General features: G+C 37.6%; 1 protein-coding gene across 3 annotated transcripts in view; it reads left to right on the forward strand.

Annotated features, from left to right (window-relative positions):
- Positions 1–20,760, forward strand: part of LOC118190988 (stress-activated protein kinase JNK-like) — a 249,078-nt gene that overhangs the window by 215,604 nt on the left and 12,714 nt on the right. For all 3 annotated transcript variants that reach the window (XM_085807134.1, XM_085807128.1, XM_085807135.1), the window contains exons 10-11: positions 15,429–15,492; positions 18,802–18,891. In XM_085807134.1, the coding sequence (XP_085663260.1) occupies positions 15,429–15,492; positions 18,802–18,891 (154 nt within the window). The remainder of the gene's footprint in view (positions 1–15,428; positions 15,493–18,801; positions 18,892–20,760) is intronic.

Below are 20,760 nucleotides of genomic sequence, written 5' to 3' on the forward strand. Positions count from 1 at the left end.
CAGCATCAGTCAATGTTGGTTGCGGGAGACCAAGAGAACATAGCGAAACATTGTGCACTTCTAACTGGTCTTCTATACTTCTCAGTGCAAGGCTGAAACTGTCTTCTAAGGAGTAAGATCTCGCAAAATCTTCAGAAAGGGACTCTTTGAATTCATTCCAAAAAGCGACGGGTTCCGCAGGGTTGCAGAAAACACAGATGAAGCAAAAAAGTTGTCTTAGCTGCGGTGGCATTTGAAAAGCTGATGCTTCTGCCAGAGTATTTTTCCATTCTTCGTCGTCTTGCAGCAGATGCCTTGCACGGCAGGCTTCCTTGAACGTTGAATACTCCACACCTTCGTAAGTTCTTAAGTCGGCAAAACTCTTCGCTCCTTTAACGTGACACAGCAGCAACCTCAGATGGAAACGCTCAACATCTTTCGGGCTAACAGAATACATTCTTGAAATGATGTAATCTCCAAGTCTAACTCGTGTCTGCCAGGCATGATTCCTCCAGGTGAAATGTTTAGGAATTTCGGCATACAGGTAACCATTCGCTTCGGGAACTGTCCTGTTCAGTTCAAACCATCCGGTGAGCATGGTATTTTTCTCGGAAGCTCTCTGGAAAGCATTCCTTTCTTCGGATTCGGCAAAATAGACGGACTGCAGGTTTTCCAAATGAACCGGTAGTCGTATGATGGAGTGCGACTTAGAATGCATTCTTTTTTCAAACAGCCTCCACGCTGCTTCAGGGGCAGACACGTATCTTGCATTTAAGAAGCATTTGATCTCGTCCCACATTAAAGTTCTATCTCCAGATTCTTCCAGAACAACTTTAGCTGCATCATGACCCTTGTACACGTATTTGAACAAATACTTCACCGATTTTATGGAGCTGCATACTTCAACGTTTATGTGGGCGTTGTACTTTTTCGATAAATACGGATTGTAAGGAACGACCCATCTGTTATCGATGGCATGACCCTTGATCACGATAAAGTTTCCATCGTCCCTTCGTCTGTAGAGTGGGTAGCCATTCACGTCCTCTTTAGTTTCTGCCTGAAACGGTTTCGGAAATCCTTTCGAACATACACCATCACTCATGCAGGGAGAGTTTCTATTCAGTTCACCGCAGGGTCCGTGAATCATCGATGACTTCACAATGTTGTGTAGCTCCGGATGTCGAGTAGCATCTGGAAGTTCAGCACACACCAGCGAGTCGATGCACTCTGCATCTCTTATTTTGTCTTCTTCCGCTAAAAACAACAAAAGGTGCATATGAGGCAATCCTCTCTTCTGAAATTCGATGACGTGTATATCTGCAATGGTCGCACCTAAGATGTGATTCTTTGTCAAATCTTGCATCAAAGCCGTTTTCTTCAGGTCAAATACCCTCGAAACGATGTCCGGGCGATCGTGAGCCTTCTGTCCTGGGAATAAGTTTTCTGTTATTTCCGGCCATTTAGGGTTGCACGTGAAAGTCGAAAACAGATCCGGTTTACCAAAGTCGCGCACAATGGCCATCGAGTCCTGATAGTTTTGCTGCATGCAGCGAGGGCTTCCTATAAACGTTGACGGAAGTATAACCGGTATTCCAGGGCGGACGCCCGTCTCTTGACCAACTCTGTAAATGTGATCGGCAAGACCCATGTAAGTTTCCACTCTCAGATTCGTCTGATGGCTCCGGAGGTACGCAATCCTGTTGCCTTCAACTTTTAGGTATGCATCCACGAGATACTGCTGAAACAATTTCCGGCCATACAAAATCGGGTTGTAGCAATCTCGTCGTACGGACACCCTGTGACTGTAAAACTGTAACTCTGTGTATTGCTGTCCGACTCTGAATCCTTGCTTGCCGTGAGGAAAGAAAAGTACGTACGTCATGGGTTCCAAGTTGGGATTTAAGGTACTGATGTTGATGAGACCGCCACCTCTCGGATGGATCACGATGTCTCGGTTTCGATGGAGGAGCGCCGTCCGTACTCTTGAAGACGACTGCAACTTCATTTTCTTTCGGAGCATTGTAACGTCCCCTGTGCTCGCCTGCAGCAACACTTTCACCCTTGATGTACATGCGGATATCCGCAGCAGTTTCGGCACCTTGCTCTCGTACAGTTTCTTCTTCGAATTCCTTCAGCATCTTGTAGGCTTCCGCATATGGATTAACGTTCCTTAAAACTGTGTCCAACTGTCTCAGGAGTTCGGCGTTCAGGGCAACATTTCCAAATATGTTCATTCTCTGCCTGAGGGCTTGATCCGAATCTAAAATGTACAGCTGAGCATACTGTTCTTGACCGGGATGAGGCGGATGAAGGTGGCTCGTTCGATGATATATGGCACCGTGAATCCTGAAGCAGTAGGGACCCGAACCCGAAGGCATTTCTATATTGGCACCCAATGAAGCAAAACTGAGCAGGCAGTTGTAAGTACGTATGTTGGCAAAAAACTCTTCAGAAAACGGGTGGTTCCCATTCATTAAATTGTGCCATTCTTCTGGATATCTTCTTTCAGCTTCGACAATTTTCCCATTGTTACAGCAGTGCATGTATCTTCCTCTTGCATTCCTTTCTCCCGTAAAGAACAATCCGTTGCAGAGATCGCAGGAAGCTTCCATTGAACCGGCGCTGTGTTGCTCAACATAAACTTCGAGTCCACATCTTCCTGCATTGTGAAGAGTGCTGCGTGAACGTTGTGCTGCATTCATGCGTAGCCTGTCTTCTCGTACGGACATTGTTTCTTCGGATAGGACTTGTCTGTGGCGTGCAGCGTCTCGCGTTCTTCGTGTAGCAGCGTCCTCTTCCGACTCTTCCGCTCGAACTTGACGATGACGATGAGAGTCCAGTCTGTGCCTCCTACTGGTTTCTTCTTCACTTTCTTGAGCACGCAAATTTTCTTGACATTGGGATTGCCTGCTGAGTCTCCTAATGGTTTCTTGTTCCGTTTCTGCAGCACGTAAATTTTCTTGATGTTGAGCTTTCCTGCCGAGTCTCGTAGCGGTTTCTTCTTCCGTTTCTTGAGCGCGTAGGTTTGCTTGCCGACGCGCTTGCGTGCTCAGTCTCGCAGCAGTTTCTTCTTCATTTTCTGCAGCTCGCCGTAAACTCTGTGCTTCAGCTCTTCGTCTTCTTGATGCATCTCCTGTAATGCCTCTTTTCCGTTTCGGCATTTCAGTACGTTAAAAAAAGCACTACTAAAATATTAACTCGACTCAAAAAATTGACTACGCAGATGAAAGAAAAAAATTGCTCATTAAACCAATACTGCTGGAAAAAAAATTAATGCATTCTATATGTATACAACACAAATTTTAAAATAATCCTAGACTAAATGAAAAATTTTCCACTTAAGAGCAAATTAATTTTAAAAAATCAAAAATGTAAAACAAAAACTTCCCTGTTAAAAAATTGCTGGCAAATAAGAAATAATATGGGTAATATTATGAAAAATTCCAAGCACAGATAAAAATTATGAAAATATTTCTAATAATTAGGTCAATCTGAGAACAATGCACATAAACAGAAAATGAAAACCTAAACACAAAATAAATAAAAGGTATAAATACAAATATAAATTAGGAACTTCTGAAATCAATTCTGAAATTCAAATAACAAACCTAACAAAATAACAAATCTAATAAAATATAGAACATTCGATCGCCTTAAAACGATAATTGTTATCGCACACAGGAAAATGTCAAAAATATAAAATGTAAATGCAATTTATCGACCAACAATAACAGAAATATAAAACACGAATGAATAGATCTTTAAAAAAATACAAAATAATACATTAAATATATAAAAAGAGTCACCAAGTTAATGTTCCGAAGAATTCTCAAGTTCTAAACTAACAGGAGCATATAAAAGTCTAAAATACTACTTTAAATTACTAAAACTACAAATATAAATGCAAAAAACAATCAAATATCCTGTAAAAAGAAATAAAGATTAAGTGCAATGAGTAATAATAAGAATATTTACGAAATTTGAAATGCTGGAAAAAATTGCGACGGTCTCCTTCCAAATCCAAAATTCGTAAATAAATTTTTTGTTGCCAAACCAGGAAACTAAACTTTTGATTCTATTTGATCTGTTGCCAGACCGGGAAACAAAACTTTTTATTTTATCTATGACGTCATTTACTCGACTTATCAAGGGCATAAACCAATCTACATTCAACTAACGACAACTAAATGAAGAGAATGTTTCTATTTTTAGTTTTATGTTAGCTTTTCAGTTTATTCCTTTAAGTTATTTTAATTTTTTATTCTTAGTTTGTTAGTGGCGAACGGCCTTGGCGTTCCCATAGCATTTTTATCTCCGACGACTGCCGAGACTGTTGCCACTCGGAAGACTGAGTGCCGAAATTATTGTTTTCGCAGTTTTTAATTAATAACTCCGCGGATTATTGTCGTACGAAGATGGGACCGGTATCGATGGATTTGTTGATTTTTTTCGAATCCGGAGATATGCGTTTCGAATTCCAACTCGGCGCCGTTCCCAAGTTATTCGAGAAAAACGAATTTGGCACTCGGCCAAATCCCTAAAACAGGGAAAACGGGTGAAAGAAAGTGCAAAACGTAGGGAAACGTAGGGGAAAAAGCAGTTTTTAATTAATATCTCGGCTAATTAAAGTCGCACGAAGATGCCGATGGTCAATATGGCGAGCCATGGGAATTCTGAATCCAACGGTACCTTCCGCTAAGCTCTACACCCAGCCGTTCTTGAGAAGATGATGTTACAAACACACAAACAGACAGAGGCACACAGATTTTAATAGTATAGACTAGCGGGCAAGCCCGCCAGCTGAGCGGGCTGAAGCCCATTACTTCAGGGGACGGATGCCTTCGTGGTATTCGAAAGTTGAACCGAACTAACAGTGTACAACGATTTTATGTTTGCTGCGCCTGCTTTATTAAAGTATGCATGCAGTATTTTCTCCATGCGGAAAATCACGAAAACACACATGCAGCCAGCCCGCTCGCCGGGATTAGAAAGTTTGACCGAACTACCAGTGTTCAGCGAATTAACAGCTTAGCCGCTTGTACGAAGTGTAATCGCGAAAATTTTCGGGCGTGATATTCCAACAGTATACTCGTTAAAATTCCTTTATTTAAATGCTTTTTGGTAAACTCCAACTTCTGTCTATAAATTTTATACTTAACATCTCTTTCGTAATTATGTTTCATAACAGTAAATATATACTGGCATTTAAATGCCTGTAAAATTGTAGAAAACATTTAAAAGCATTATTCTACCATTTTCTCATTCTCGGAAGTAATACTTTTAACTGCGAGCAAACCTTTGATCTTAGTCGTAACTGTAACTGCTTTCGGCGGCGTTTGTTTACATTTTTCAAGCGTGGGTTTTCGTCAGTTATCTTTGTTTACCTTCTAAAAATGTTCTTCGAAGGGTCTTCTAAGACTCTTGATAATATTTTAGTCGTGAATTTGTTCTATTTTGATTATACTGGTAAATTTCTTTCGTTTTACGTATGCTATCATAATGCATACTATTAGCAAGTAGTATCATAAACCCAAAGCATCAGTGGTTCTAAAATAAAACTCGTGCATGTGTGAAGAATATTCATGGCAGATGGTCATTTGTAGATGCTGTTACTGCAGAAAAAATTGCTGACACTTAAAAAATAAATCTCCTTTAGTGGATATGACAAATGATGAAAGTCCAGCGTGAAAATCAATTGTGAATACAACTGCGAGTGTAAAGGCAGCTGAGTTGAAAACAACTTTTCAATCTACATCAAATTCTAATCAAAATGTGAGTGAAATGTGTTCCTATATTTTAATGAACAGCGAAATGTTTGTTGCATAATGCTACAACAGTTCTTCAGATGTAATATGAAAGGGAATGTTTGGCAATGAACTCATTTGCAAATTGTATAAGAAGGTTTTAATTTTAAAAAATCAAAAATTGTAAAACCAAAACTTGCAGATTGTAAAATTGCTGGTAAATAACAGAATTTAAATAATAATATGTGCAATGCTATGGAAATTCTAAGAACAGATAACAATTATCAAAATATTTTGAATAATTAGGTAACGACCACAGGAAGCGTCATTTTTACTTCCGTGTGTAAAGTAGTGGTGTAACGTATTCAGCTACGGCAAAGCACTCGAGTGCAATCTGCCTAAGGGGAGGGATGCCTTCTTGTCGGCTTTTTAAAGGAAAGTGGCTCGTATACGCATGGGGAAAATAACAAAAACACCCATGCAGCCACCCCGTTCACTGGGATTCGAATGTTGGGTGTTTGTAAAAGACGCAACTTTGTGGAACAAACTCATTTGCTCATTACAGTCCTATCCCTCGAGTATATCAAATATCATGTGAATCATGCCCATGTCTTGCATCTGCTGCACACCTTGTTCCATCATTGCGTGGATATAGCTCATATTGTGTCAATAGTGTTGTATGTGTCCAATATCCCCTGTATATACATTTGAAAATATATATGTACATACATATAAACCAAATTAGTTAGTCGCCTGTTTTTATCGCATTCAAAATAAATAAATAACAGAAAATAATTTTAAAAATCTACCGAGTAAGTATTGCAGATGGGCGAGCTGCACCCACTCAATTCTTTGCTGGTGTCTAAAATAGTTTCTGTGTGAAATTTGTGGAAATATTTTATATTTAAATCAAAAACAGAAAAATAATTTTAAATCTATGATTAAAATTGTTTTTCTCACTTTCATTATTATTAACACGAAACTGAAGGGACTGAAGAATTTTTTCGTGTTAAAGGATATTGAAAAAAAAAAAAAAAAACATATTTTCAACAAAATTAAGTTTATTAGAGTACATTTTATTTGCACAGATATGCATATAGGCATGTATTTAATAAAAAATCAATGAAACAAAATCATTCACAAGAACTGCATTATTCATTTCGTTTTCTTTGTCGGAATCTGCATCAATGATATTTTTTTAGCTTTGAACAAACTCCAAAATGTCCTTGTCTCTAATTATTTGGGGCTGTACACACATTATCATCAACTACTGCAACTGTTGTTCTTTGGATAACACAGTAGGGCAGCACACAGAAACTTTTCCAAACGTTTCATAAAATGTCAGTCGTGTGAACCCGTAAAATATTTTACTGTACCTATGTCTATAAAAGACACAACTTTGGGAAAGACATTACAGGCCTATCCCTTGAGTATATTAAATATCATGCAAAACAAAATATTTTATATGAATGAAATCAGTTATTGCGTGAATAGTTCAAAGAAAAACAGAAAATAATTTTTAAAATCTACCGAGTAAGTACGCCAGATGGGCGAGCTACAACCCGTACTTATCTGAAAAGAAATAATAATAATAATAATAATAATTTCTTAGTTATAAGTTTATATTAAACTCAAAAACTTGCACAGAAAAAAAAAATTAAACAGAAAAAAATTGGTGGGCTTTTGACGGCATAAACTGCCTGACACCTGGGGTCTCCTCTGCAATCTCATCGACCAGGGGGTTATTTTTTCTCCCAGGTATCAGCCCCTTCCCTGGTCTGCTGTTACAGAATCATAGACAAAATTGCATCACTATATATAAATATGTATATATATATATATATATATATTGATGCAATTGTATATACATATATATACACACACGCACAATTAAGATATATATATATTTGTGTGTGTTTACAAAAATGCATGCAATGAATAAGAAAAATTATTTACATTTGAAAAGGAAAATTAGCATGTTCTATGTACACCTGAAAAGAAAAACATTTTAATTTGAATGAAATCATTTCTATATACACCTGAAAAAAAGTATTTACAAGTTCTATGTACATCTGAAAAGAAATGTATAAAAACATTTTAATTTGAATCAAATCATTTCTATATACACCTGAAAAAGAAATATTTTTATGTGATTGAAATCAGTTCCATACATACCTAAAAAAGAAAAATACATAAAATGTTTTAAAATTAATTAACGCAATTGTATGTAGACCTGAAAAGGAAAATTTATAAAAAATATTTACAACATTGAAAAAATAATACAGCTTCCGATTGCCTAACTACTCCAAAATTCCACTTTGTAACAACAGACATAAAAGCCGACTAATGCATCATTCTCAAACTGTTTCAGCTTCATCTTGACTTGCTTCAATTTATCCCAGTCATCCAAAAACCTCAAATCTTTTTCATTTTTGCTTTGGCTTGATTAACTTCATTTTGTGTTGCAAAAATCTCACTGTTTCAATGTCTCGAGTAACTTTTTTACTGCAGAACCTCCCTGTAAACAATATTTCTTGTGAATACTTTAGAACATGCGGGTATCAAACGGCCTTGCTTCTTGGTGTCTTTCACTAAAACACGAACATTCCTCATAGACGAACATCTTGAAAAAGCTACATAAAGCATTCCGTGACTGAAAATTCGTTGCGGTAAATAAATTCCAACTTTCTTAAGCGTCTGTCCCTGTGACTTATTAATAGTCATACAAAATGCAAGCCTGATGGGAAACTGTCTTCGCTTGAGCTGAAAGGGGAGGTTTGAATCTGATGGTGAAAGTTCAACACGTGGAATGAAAACTCTCGATCCAGCATTCTGTCCAGAGATGACTTCACAATCTAAAACGTTTGGCATAATTCTCTTCACAATGAGCCTTGTTCCGTTGCAGAGTCCAACCGATGGATGTAGATTTCGTAGAAGCATAACTATAACTCCAACTTTCAAATTCAGACGATGAGGTGGCATTCCAGAAGGCGTCAGGCTGTGGATGAAATCCAGCTGATACGTTTCTTGTTCTTCTTCGTCATCGCAAATAACCGAGTCTGCACTGTAGTGCGTGAAAACTTGACCTGGAAACGTGGAAAGAATTTCTTCATTAAGCTTCAGAGCTTCCTCGTTCTTTGGACATAAAATCGCTTTACTGGCCAAGTCTTGTAAGTCGAATTCATTACCGCAGCCAAACATTTCTTCTACAATTGATCTGTTGACCACACACAAAGATGGAATTTCGATAACATCTTCGTCCAAGCCACTGTCATTTCTAAGACGACCATCTCCCAACTGCAGAAGCCATTCTGAAAATTCTTGTTCTTCCGGATTCAATCGCATATTGGTGGAAAGCGTGCACTGTTTGAAATGTGGCCACAAAAAGGAATTCCTGATGCAGCTCTCGATCGCAGAAGTTCGGTTTCCGTGTGGGACAACAGGTAATGTTTGTCTCCAGTCACCTCCTAAAACTAAGGTTTTACCGCCAAAAGGAACATCCAGTCCGGTCAAGTCTCTCAGCAATCTGTCGACAGCTTTCAAAGCATAATGAGGCGTTATGGTGCATTCATCCCATATGAAAAGTTTCGCAGTCTTCAAGTACCTTCCCTGAGCGCTATCTTGTCTCACACGGCACGAAGAAGTTTCCAGAAGTGGAACGGGCAACATGAAAGTAGAGTGTACAGTTCTTCCACCGGTCAACAGCATAGCAGCAATACCTGTCCACGCAACGGGAATGGCAACGTGGCCCATTCCTCGAACAGCATGAAGGATCGTCCTAAAAAGGAAAATTTTTCCAGCTCCGGCAAACGCATTAACACAAAATGTCTTCGGTGTGTTAGGATTCTCATCTCGTACAGCTTCCAAAACCGAGTCGTAAACTAATTTCTGTTCAGGATTCAACATCCCGTTCAACACTTCGGCTTGTTCGTTTTCATATTGGACATCGAACTGCGGGACTTCGAGAGAAACAGCATCAGTCAATGTTGGTTGCGGGAGACCAAGAGAACATAGCGAAACATTGTGCACTTCTAACTGGTCTTCTATACTTCTCAGTGCAAGGCTGAAACTGTCTTCTAAGGAGTAAGATCTCGCAAAATCTTCAGAAAGGGACTCTTTCAATTCATTCCACAAAGCGACGGGTTCCGCAGGGTTGCAGAAAACACAGATGAAGCAAAAAAGCTGTCTTAGCTGCGGTGGCATTTGAAAAGCCGATGCTTCTGCCAGAGTATTTTTCCATTCTTCGTCGTCTTGCAGTAGATGCCTCGCACGGCAGGCTTCCTTGAACGTTGAATACTCCACACCTTCGTAATTTCTTAAGTCGGCAAAACTCTTCGCTCCTTTAACGTGACACAGCAGCAACCTCAGATGGAAACGCTCAACATCTTTCGGGCTAACAGAATACATTCTTGAAATGATGTAATCTCCAAGTCTAACTCGTGTCTGCCAGGCGTGATTCCTCCAGGTGAAATGTTTAGGCACTTCGGCATACAGGTAACCATTCGCTTCGGGAACTGTCCTGTTCAGTTCAAACCATCCGGTGAGCATGGTATTTTTCTCGGCAGCTCTCTGGAAAGCATTCCTTTCTTCAGATTCGGCAAAATAGACGGACTGCAGGTTTTCCAAATGAACCGGTAGTCGTATGATGGAGTGCGACTTGGAATGCATTCTCTTTTCAAACAGCCTCCATGCTGCTTCAGGGGCAGACACGTATCTTGCATTTAAGAAGCATTTGATCTCGTCCCACATTAAAGTTCTATCTCCAGATTCTTCCAGAACAACTTTAGCTGCATCATGACCCTTGTACACATATTTGAACAAATACTTCACCGATTTTATGGAGCTGCATACTTCAACGTTTATGTGGGCGTTGTACTTTTTCGATAAATACGGATTGTAAGGAACAACCCATCTGTTATCGACGGCATGACCCTTGATCACGATAAAGTTTCCGTCGTCCCTTCTTCTGTAGAGTGGGTAGCCGTTCACGTTCTCTTTAGTTTCTGCCTGAAACGGTTTCGGAAATCCTTTCGAACATACACCATCACTCATGCAGGGAGAGTTTCGATTCAGTTCACCGCAGGGTCCGTGAATCATCGATGACTTCACAATGTCGTGTAGCTCCGGATGTCGAGTAGCATCTGGAAGTTCAGCACACACCAGCGAGTCGATGCACTCCGCATCTCTTATTTTACCTTCTTCCGCTAAAAACAACAAAAGGTGCATATGAGGCAGTCCTCTCTTCTGAAATTCGATGACATGTATATCTGCAATGGTCGCACCTAAGATGTGATTCTTTGTCAAATCATGCATCAAAGCTGTTTTTTTTCAGGTCAAATACCCTCGAAACGATGTCCGGGCGATCGTGAGCCTGCTGTCCTGGGAATAAGTTTTCTGTTATTTCCGGCCATTTAGGGTTGCACGTGAAAGTCAAAAACAGATCCGGTTTACCAAAGTCGCGCACAATGGCCATCGAGTCCTGATAGTTTTGCTGCATGCAGCGAGGGCTTCCTATAAACGCTGACGGAAGTATAACCGGTATTCCAGGGCGGACGCCCGTCTCTTGACCAACTCTGTAAATGTGATCGGGAAGACCCATGTAAGTTTCCACTCTCAGATTCGTCTGATGACTCCGGAGGTACGCAATCCTGTTGTCTTCGACCTTTACGTATGCATCAACGAGATACTGCTGAAACAATTTCCGGCCATACAAAATCGGGTTGTAGCAATCTCGTCGTACGGACACCCTGTGACTGTAAAACTGCAGCTCTGTGTATTGCTGTCCGACTCTGAATCCTTGGTCGCCGTGAGGAAAGAAAAGCACCTACGTCATCGGTTCCAAGTTGGGATTTAAGGTACTGATTTTGATGAGACCGCCACCTCTTGGATGGATCACGATGTCTCGGTTCGATGGAGGAGCGCCGTCCGTACTCTTGAAGACGACTGCAACTTCATTTTCTTTCGGAGCATTGTAACGTCCTCTGTGTTCGCCCGTACCTACACTTTCACCCTTGATGTACATGCGGATATCCGCAGCAGTTTCGGCGCCTTGCTCTCGTAGAGTTTCTTCTTCGAATTCCTTCAGCATCTTGTAGGCTTCGGCATATGGATTAACGTTCCTCAAAACTGCGTCCAACTGTCTCAGCAGTTCGGCATTCAGGGCAACATTTCCAAATATGTTCATTCTCTGCCTGAGCGCTTGATCCGAATCTAAAATGTACAGCTGAGCATATTGTTCTTGACCGGGATGAGGCGGATGAAGGTGGCTCGTCCGATGATATATGGCAGCCTGAATCCTGAAACAGTAGGGACCCGAACCTGTAGGCATTTCTATATTGGCACCCAATGAAGCAAAACTCAGCAGGCAGTTGTAAGTGCGTATGTTGGCAAAAAACTCTTCAGAAAACGGGTGGTTCCCATTCATTAGATTGCACCATTCTTCTGGATATCTTCTTTCAGCTTCGACAATTTTCCCATTGTTACAGCAGTGCATGTATCTTCCCCTTGCGTTCCTTTCTCCCGTAAAGAACAATCCGTTGCAGAGATCGCAGGAAGCTTCCATTGAACCGGCGGTGTGTTGCTCAACGTAAACTTCGAGTGCACATCTTCCTGCATTGTGCAGAGTGCTACGCGAACGTCGTGCTGCATTCCTGCGTAGCCTGTCTTCTCGTACAGACATTGTTTCTTCGGATCTGACTTGTCTGTGACGTGCAGTGTCTTGCGTTCTTCGTGTAGTAGCGTCCTGTTCCGACTCTTGAGTGCGCAAGTTCTCTTGACGTTGCACTTGCCTGCTGAGTCTCCTACTTGTTTCTTCTTCCGTTTCTTGAGCACGTAGGTTTGCTTGCCGATGTGATTGCCTGCAGAGTCTCGAACTGGTTTCTTCTTCCGTTTCTTGAGCGCGTAAGTTTTCTTGCTGTTGTGCTTGCGTGCAGAGTCTCATAGCGGTTTCTTCTTCCGTTTCTTGACCACGTAGGTTTGCTTGACGATCTGCTTGCGTACTCAGTCTGCTAACGGTTTCTTCTTCCGTTTCTTGACCACGTAGGTTTGCTTGGCGCTCTGCTTGTGCACTCAGTCTGCTAGCGGTTTCTTCTTCTGTTTCTTGACCACGTAGATTTGCTTGGCGCTCTGCTTGCGCACTCAGTCTGCTAGCGGTTTCTTCTTCCATTTCTTGACCACGTAGGTTTGCTTGGCGCTCTGCTTGCGCACTCAGTCTGCTAGCGGTTTCTTCTTCTGTTTCTTGACCACGTAGGTTTGCTTGGCGCTCTGCCTGGCACTCAGTCTGCTAGCGGTTTCTTCTTCCGTTTCTTGAACACGTAGGTTTGCTTGGCGCTCTGGTTGCGCACTCAGTCTGCTAGCGGTTTCTTCTTCATTTTCTGTAGCTCGCCGTAACCTTTGTGCTTCAGCTCTTCGTCTTCTCGATGCATCTCCCGTAATGCTTCTTTTCCTTTTCGGCATTTCAGTGTGTTAAAAAAAAATACTACTCTACTAAAACAATAACTGAACTAAAAAAGTAATAATCGAACGTAAAAGATGAAAGAAAAAAACTTGTTCGTTAAAACAGTACTCCTGAAAATTAGTTAATGCATTCTAAATGTAAATAATTCCAGACTAAATGAAAACTTATCCGCTCAAGAGCTACTTAATTTAAAAAAGTCAAAAATTCTGAAACCAAAACTTGCCGATTACAAAATTGCTGGTAAATACCAAATAATATGGGTAATACTATGAAAATTCTAAGCACACATAACAATCATGAAAATATTTCTAATAATTCAGCTAATCTGAAAACAATGCGCATAAAAATAAAATGAAAATTACAAACACAAAATAAATAAAAATATAAATGCAAAGATAAATTAAAAAGTTATGAAATCAATTCTGAAATTTAAAAGCAAAAATGAACTAATACATCTAAAAAAAGAACATTCGATCACCTTAAAACGATAGTTATTATCGTACAACTCACGTATAAAGAAAATGAAAATTATAAACACAAAATAAATAAAAGTATAAATGCAAAGATAAATTAAAAAGCTATGAAATCAATTCTGAAATTTAAAAGCAAAAATGAACTAATACATGTAAAAAAAGAACATTCGATCGCTTTATAACGATAGTTATTATCGTACAACAACTCACGTAAAAACAAAATGAAAATTATAAACACAAAATAAATAAAAGTATAAATGCAAAGATAAATTAAAAAGCTATGAAATCAATTCTGAAATTTAAAAGCAAAAATGAACTACTACATCTAATAAAAGAACATTCGATCGCCTTAAAACGATAGTTGTTACCGCACACAGTAAAATGTTAAAAATATAAAACGTAAATGAAATTTTTTAAGCAACAAAAACACAAATATATAATACGAATGAATATATCTTTAAAAAAATACGAAGAAAATATTAAATATATCACAAAAATTGATGTTCCTAAGAATTCTCAAGTTCTAACCTAACAGAAGCATATAAAAGTCTAGAATACTACTTTAAAGTACTAAAACTACAAATATAAATGCAAAAAACAATCAAATGTCCTGTAAAAAGAAATAAAGATTAGGTGCAATATGTAATAATATGAATATTTACGATATTTGGTATCAGAGAAAATTTTCGTACGCTATCCTTCCGAAACACAAATTCGTAAATAAATTTTTTTGTTGCCATACCAGGAAACAAAACTTTTGATTCTATTTGATCTGTTGCCAAACCAGAAAGCAAAACTTTTATTTTATGTTTGACGTCGATTAAACCAATCTGCAATCAATTAACGACAACTAAATGAAGAGAATGTTTCTATTTTTAGTTTTATTTTATTTTTAGTTTATTCCTTTAAGTTATTTTCATTTTTTATTCTGTTTTTTAGAGGCGAAGGGCCTTGGCGATTAGAAGCATTTTTATATGAAGCGACTACCGAGACTGTTGCCACTTGGAAGAATTAGCGCTGAAATAAATGATTTCGCAGTTTTAAATTAATAACTCCGCCGATTATTGTCGTACGAAGATGGGACTGGTATCGATGGATTTGTTGATTTTTTTGGCATCCGGGGATATGCGTTTCGAATTCCAACTCGGCGCCGTTCCGGAGATATTCGAGAAAAACGAATTTGGCACGCAGCCAAATCCCTAAAACAGGGAAAACCCGAGTAAGAAAGTGAAAAACGTAGGGAAAGTAGGGAGAAAATTAGTTTTTAATTAATATCTCGGCTAATTATAATCGCACGAAGATGCCAATGGTCAAAATGGCTTCCCACGGACACGACGAATCCAACGGTACCTTCCGCTAAGCTCTACACCCAGCCGTTCTTGAGAAGATGATGTTACAAACAAACAAACAAACAAACAAACAAACAAACAAACAGACGCGCACAGATTTTAATAGTATAGATTATTTGAGCATAAAACAAGACGATATAAATAAAGAGCAGTTTATGGCAGAAACATCCGGAAAATTAATATGATTATTATGGGGAATTAATCCCCGCTTGAAGTGATACAATACGTTCTGCAGAAGCTATTAGAGTTCCAATGAAAAGTTCTTTTGTTTATTTCACGTGAAGCGGATTTTATGTATTTTCAGACACACTTAACCCCGTTTTACTAAATTAGAGTTAATAAAGTTTTACTCTTGACTGTGAGGAATAGTGATTAGCTAAATGCTTAAGTATTAAAGTTTTTTAGATGGTTTTGTTTTCTCTTACAGCCTGCTCCAGCACCATACGATCATTCCGTTGATGAAAGAGAGCATACCGTGCAACAATGGAAAGGTAAAAAGATGTATAAATATATAGATTTTAGTTGTAAAATTCTAATATAATCATTTTAACTTATTAAATGTGGAGTTATTACGTTAAGCACTATACGTTAATAACCTGTTGTTGTGGTGACTTATCTAACTTGTCTAACAGTAACATCAGAATAAGCCCAAGAAATTCATCCTCGCAAGAAGTGCAAGATTGCTCCTGTCATTGGTAAGAGCCTTGAGCACCATACAGGTGATTACGACTTTGCACAGTTCCGCCCTCAAGTTTGACGGATAGTACCTCCCCCCGGGGGGACGGCTGGCTTTAGGGAAAAAGGGTCTTCCATCCCTCTTTCCCTAACGCCAACTTCTGGACAGCACTTTGGGCTCGCCGTATATTTAGAGTGCCCGCATGCCGCGCAGACATTATACATTTACAAACATCCATATCATCTCCAGGATTCGAATCCAAACCCTTCGGTACGGCAGTCAGCATTGCTAATTACTATCCCGTTTGGGTGGCTTGTTTAGCCTACTTGTCTTGAGAGTTTCAAATACGTTATTGTTATGCTTGCTACATATCAAATGTCACTACTTTTCTTAACTGCTTTTATTTGAGTGTATTTAGTAAAATGCATTTTTGAAAAGGAAGCTTGCGCTGTACAGAAATAAATAATTTACAGAATTTTTGGGGGCACAGCATGAGCATTAGGGGCAATGTTCATGCCTCTTGTTTTGTTGTTAGGTCTATTAGCAGAATAAACACGGATTAAAACTAATTACAGAAACTGATTAATTTCCTTTGCATATCGATAATTTTTCTATTTTTCAAATTTGTGATCCTTTTTTCCCCCAATTTTTTATTTCATACATACATAATATTTATTATTACTATTACTACTATTGTTATTATTATTTGTGTTTAAAATAGAAAGCATGTTTCGAACTGAAGAGCTCACCAACTGAATAGCTCATCAGCCCAGTTGAATCATTGTAAGACAATTTAATAATTTGAAAGGAGGAATGTAATGAGTGACAATTTACTACTGAAATAATACGTAAAGAAAAGCTCTAAAGTTTGTGTATAGAAACGTATTAACTCTTCACTTAGCGTAACATAATATTTGAGAAAAGAAATTTGGTATTTAACGAAATAACCGTAAAATAAAAAATAAAAATTCTTTTATCTACCAAATATTTTAATAAGAAACTATACATATTTGCAAGATTATTTTATAACTTAAAACCGTACCTGAAACCAATAAACTAGTCAATTTGTTCAAAATACTAGAATATATATTTCGCAATCCATTATTAAGGACTAAGCCCTTATCTTAATTTGTTTTGATACATTAGTTTTAGGTAATAACGTACTCAGTAATATTATAAGTGTATACTCAGTTTTAAATAATATTCACTTGAAACTATGTAGCGTTTCCAATTAAAAAAATCTTCTATACATTTAGAACTATCATTTTTATTTGATAAATTATTTATTAAAAATTTTCGTAATCTATACTAAATGTTGTACTCGCATGGACGTAAGTAAAGTTGCAACATTTATTCGAAGTGGGATTATGTTATGTTAGAAAATTATTAAAAATCTATAAAAAACTAATAATGTAATTTTCTTAATGGTTCGCTAAATATTTTTGAAGAACTGAAAATATTTGCATATTCATACGTAAATGGAAGTGAAGCACGTTAAATTTCTATTCAAAAGGTATAGCTTTATATGTGAAATAAATAATCTACGAAAATAAAATTTTGAAAGCTTATGAATAGTATAAGCCAGATTAGCAAACTTTTCGCTCTTCAGTGCAAACGAATAAGAACTTTTACAGTATTCTTCAAAACAACTTTAAGTTAAATCAAGTCCTTATCAAAGAAATGTTGGAAAATGAACTTTTTTTTTATATACTTTAAAAATTTAGTTTTTACAAAATGGTAACACTGAAAACAAAAGTTGAGTTATAATTCTTTGAACTCTATCACTAGTTTGCGTATCTACTTATTTTTTAATATTCTATGTTTCTATGAATGAGCCCCCACCATTGACGGAGTTAAGACCAATTAATGCAGGTAGTTCGACTCAGATTTGAATCCAGTCAAACAGGCTGGCTGTATGGTTGGTTTCTACAGCTTTCCACTATGCGTAACGTGAATATGAACCAGTTTCCCTTAGAAATTCCTCCATGAATGCTTTCCTTAGACAGACAGCCATCGTATGGTTTGCCATATTAATTTCATCGATTAATATACATTCCTATCATGGAAAAAGCAACAAAAATATTATTAAAATAGTCAATTTTACAGTCTACCATGTTCGATTTGTATACTCGATAAGCTGCAATATTTTATTGCTATTGCGTCACTGTTCAGATTTATTTGTCGGTTTTAATGTAATGAATTTTCTATATACATTATAAGGTATTTATCCCGCCTTCTTAGCATGCCTTCGTGGTGTAATGGTAGCATACTCGGCGCGTATTCGAGAGGTCCGTCTTTCGAGTTCCGGTGAGGGCATTGCTTATTTTTCACATTTCCTGCTTCGAAATAACCTGTCTCTACAGTGGCGCCCGAACTAAAAGGTGGTGAATGACGATTATTCACCACCAGGATTTGGTGAATGGGTCCCCTGAATCCCCCATCGCCCTTTAAAAGGGGGAGTATATAAGGTATTTCTCCCGCCTTCTTAGCGTGTCTTCGTGGTGTAGTGGTCTGCGCGCTGGGCGCGTATTCTAGAGGTCCGTGGTTCGATTCCCGGCGCAGGCGTTGCGTATTATTCACTTCTCCTGCTTCCAAAATACCTATTGTCTTTACAGTCCACTACACCACGAAGATACGCTAAGAAGGCAGGAGAAATACCTTATAACATTCAGAGATTTTTAACATTTTAATGTGGTAAATTATTTTCAATCTGAGATAGAGGGATGACTTTTATTCTCTTCGGTTCTTTTTTAACCCCTTTAAGCCTATTCATCGAGCATTACCACTCCAAAGCTTTCGTATTTATTCTTTCTTTTCAAACGCAATTGTGGCATCTGCCCTGCTTCGCTTGCAGCCTCACATTTATAACGTTAGGAGGAAACATTCCGTAATATTCCATGCGCATTTTTATAATTCAACAATGTATTTTCAGTTTACGACCCGATAACTCGTATTTGCTGGGTAAATACTCAGAGAATACATGTTTCCTTTCAATGGAATTCGGTGCTGGATTATTTTACTTATTTTTAACAGTGTTATTTTGCATTTTAAAGACATTAGAAGATCATGTATATATTTGCTTCACTCCTTAAAAGTCTTTTAATTTTTATCATTTCTTATTTAGAATTAATCTATCAAGAAGTTTTAGAATATGAACAAACTCACAATACGTTGGGTATCCGACCTATGGGTTCTCATCTAAATTCACAAGCAGGTAAGGTCTTTTAAATTAAATGCGTTATATTCATCTTTTAATTTTTGTATTTGAAAGTATTTTATTATTTTTAAAACTAGTTAAATCATTGGTTCATACCTTTTTACGTAAATCCTGAATAATAAATTTCATGATCCTCTTTTAATCTAAATGTGTTTAATTTGAAAATAAAATTTATCGTAGCACATGAATTCACACAGATATTTGTTAAACATAAAATAATCCACTTGTTAAGTCGAGTCTCAAACTTATTCTTGCATAGCTATGTTTCAGTTAAATTATCATTCTCTCTTATGACTTTTATTTCAACAGAAATTTAAATTTGATTTAAGGTTTACAATAAACAGACAGTAAAAGTGCAATGTATCTAAAGCATTCTTGGTTTGACGTATTAAGAAACAATCTTAAACTATCATAAGAAATAAAATCAAATGTGGAAGTTTTTAATGAAATTTGCCGAGAATATTTTACATTTTGAGCTTTCAGTTTGCAATAAAAATTCATGATATGAGAAACATTCTTCATCGAAGAGATTGTTAATTGGAGGAACTAAGAAATTAATGGAATTAGAAATTAATAAAATTCATAAGAAGGCCATATGCCAAGGTTAAATTCTTTTGAAGTTTTTTAAATAAAATATGTGAAGGCTTCTTTCACTTTGGACTGAGGACTGTGACCAAAAAAAACTCGCAAAAGTCAACTAGAAATTCAAGCAAAAACATTAAGTCTTGTTTCAACACTTAAAACTGATGAGAATTTTCAAGCAAGCCGTGGGTGGTTCTTCCTCTTTAAAAAAACGCTCATTGATTCATAATTTTCGCATTGTGGGTAAAGGCACAAGTGCAGATAAAGAAGCAGCACTAAACTTCCCCAGAAGAAATTAAACAAATTATTCAAAAGAGGACTATCTTAATGAACAAATTTTTAACCGTGGACGAAACTGGATTACACTGAAAGAAGCTGCCTTCTAGAACTCATTTCTCAGAAAAAGAGCTATCTCATCCGGGCCATGAAGCATCAAAGAATCGAATTATCTTATTATTAGGAAAATGCTTCTGATGATGTCAAATTCAAGCCCATGCTTGTGTATTACGCTGGAAACCACGCCTTCTAAAAGAAAGCGCTAAAAACTCCTTACATTTTTTTTGGGGGGGGGGGTCTTTTAATAACAAAGGTTTGGTTATTAAAGCAGTGTTTGAAAGTTGCTTTAAAGATTACTTCGGCTACTTAAAGATTATAAGGTATTTCTCCCGCCTTCGTAGTGTAGTGATCAGCACGCTCGGCGCGCAATTAGAGGTCCATGGTTCGAATCCCGGCGAGGTCATTGCTCATTTTTCATCTCTCCTGCTTTGAAATAACCTGATATCTCTTCAAGATTATTTTTTCCCCTTCGTTAAAAGTTATTGTGAAAAACAAAACATAGCTGCTTAAGTATTATTGTTTCTAGATAAAGTGTCAGGTCATTCTGCTGGACTAATCTTTGCAATAATTGTCAGAATCTATTTTCTTCCCTCTACCTTAGTGCCATAACCCATGGATCAAGGGGTTATGTCAACATTTTAAGACATTTTATTTATTTTTAATTTTATTCTATTTTTGAGAAGGACGCTTTCACAGGCAATCGAAGCAAACTTTGGTGAAAGTGCACCATCTTTGATCACATTTTGGAAAAAATACAATATCCAAAATGCTACTGAAAACATCGGACATGTATGAAATGAAGTGAGCAAAAATAATATGAGAAGCGTGTAAAAATATGTTTTGGCTTATTACGCTAATGATTTTTGGGGCTTTGATTTTCAAATGGATACAATCTCAGCAGAAGTCGTGAAACTTGAACATGATTTAGGCTTTAACTCACTGGATGCT

Source organism: Stegodyphus dumicola, chromosome 1, assembly GCF_044657685.1.
Source record: "Stegodyphus dumicola isolate Sdum_Otavi_A_Nest chromosome 1, ASM4465768v1".
In the NCBI taxonomy this organism is placed as follows: domain Eukaryota; kingdom Metazoa; phylum Arthropoda; class Arachnida; order Araneae; family Eresidae; genus Stegodyphus; species Stegodyphus dumicola.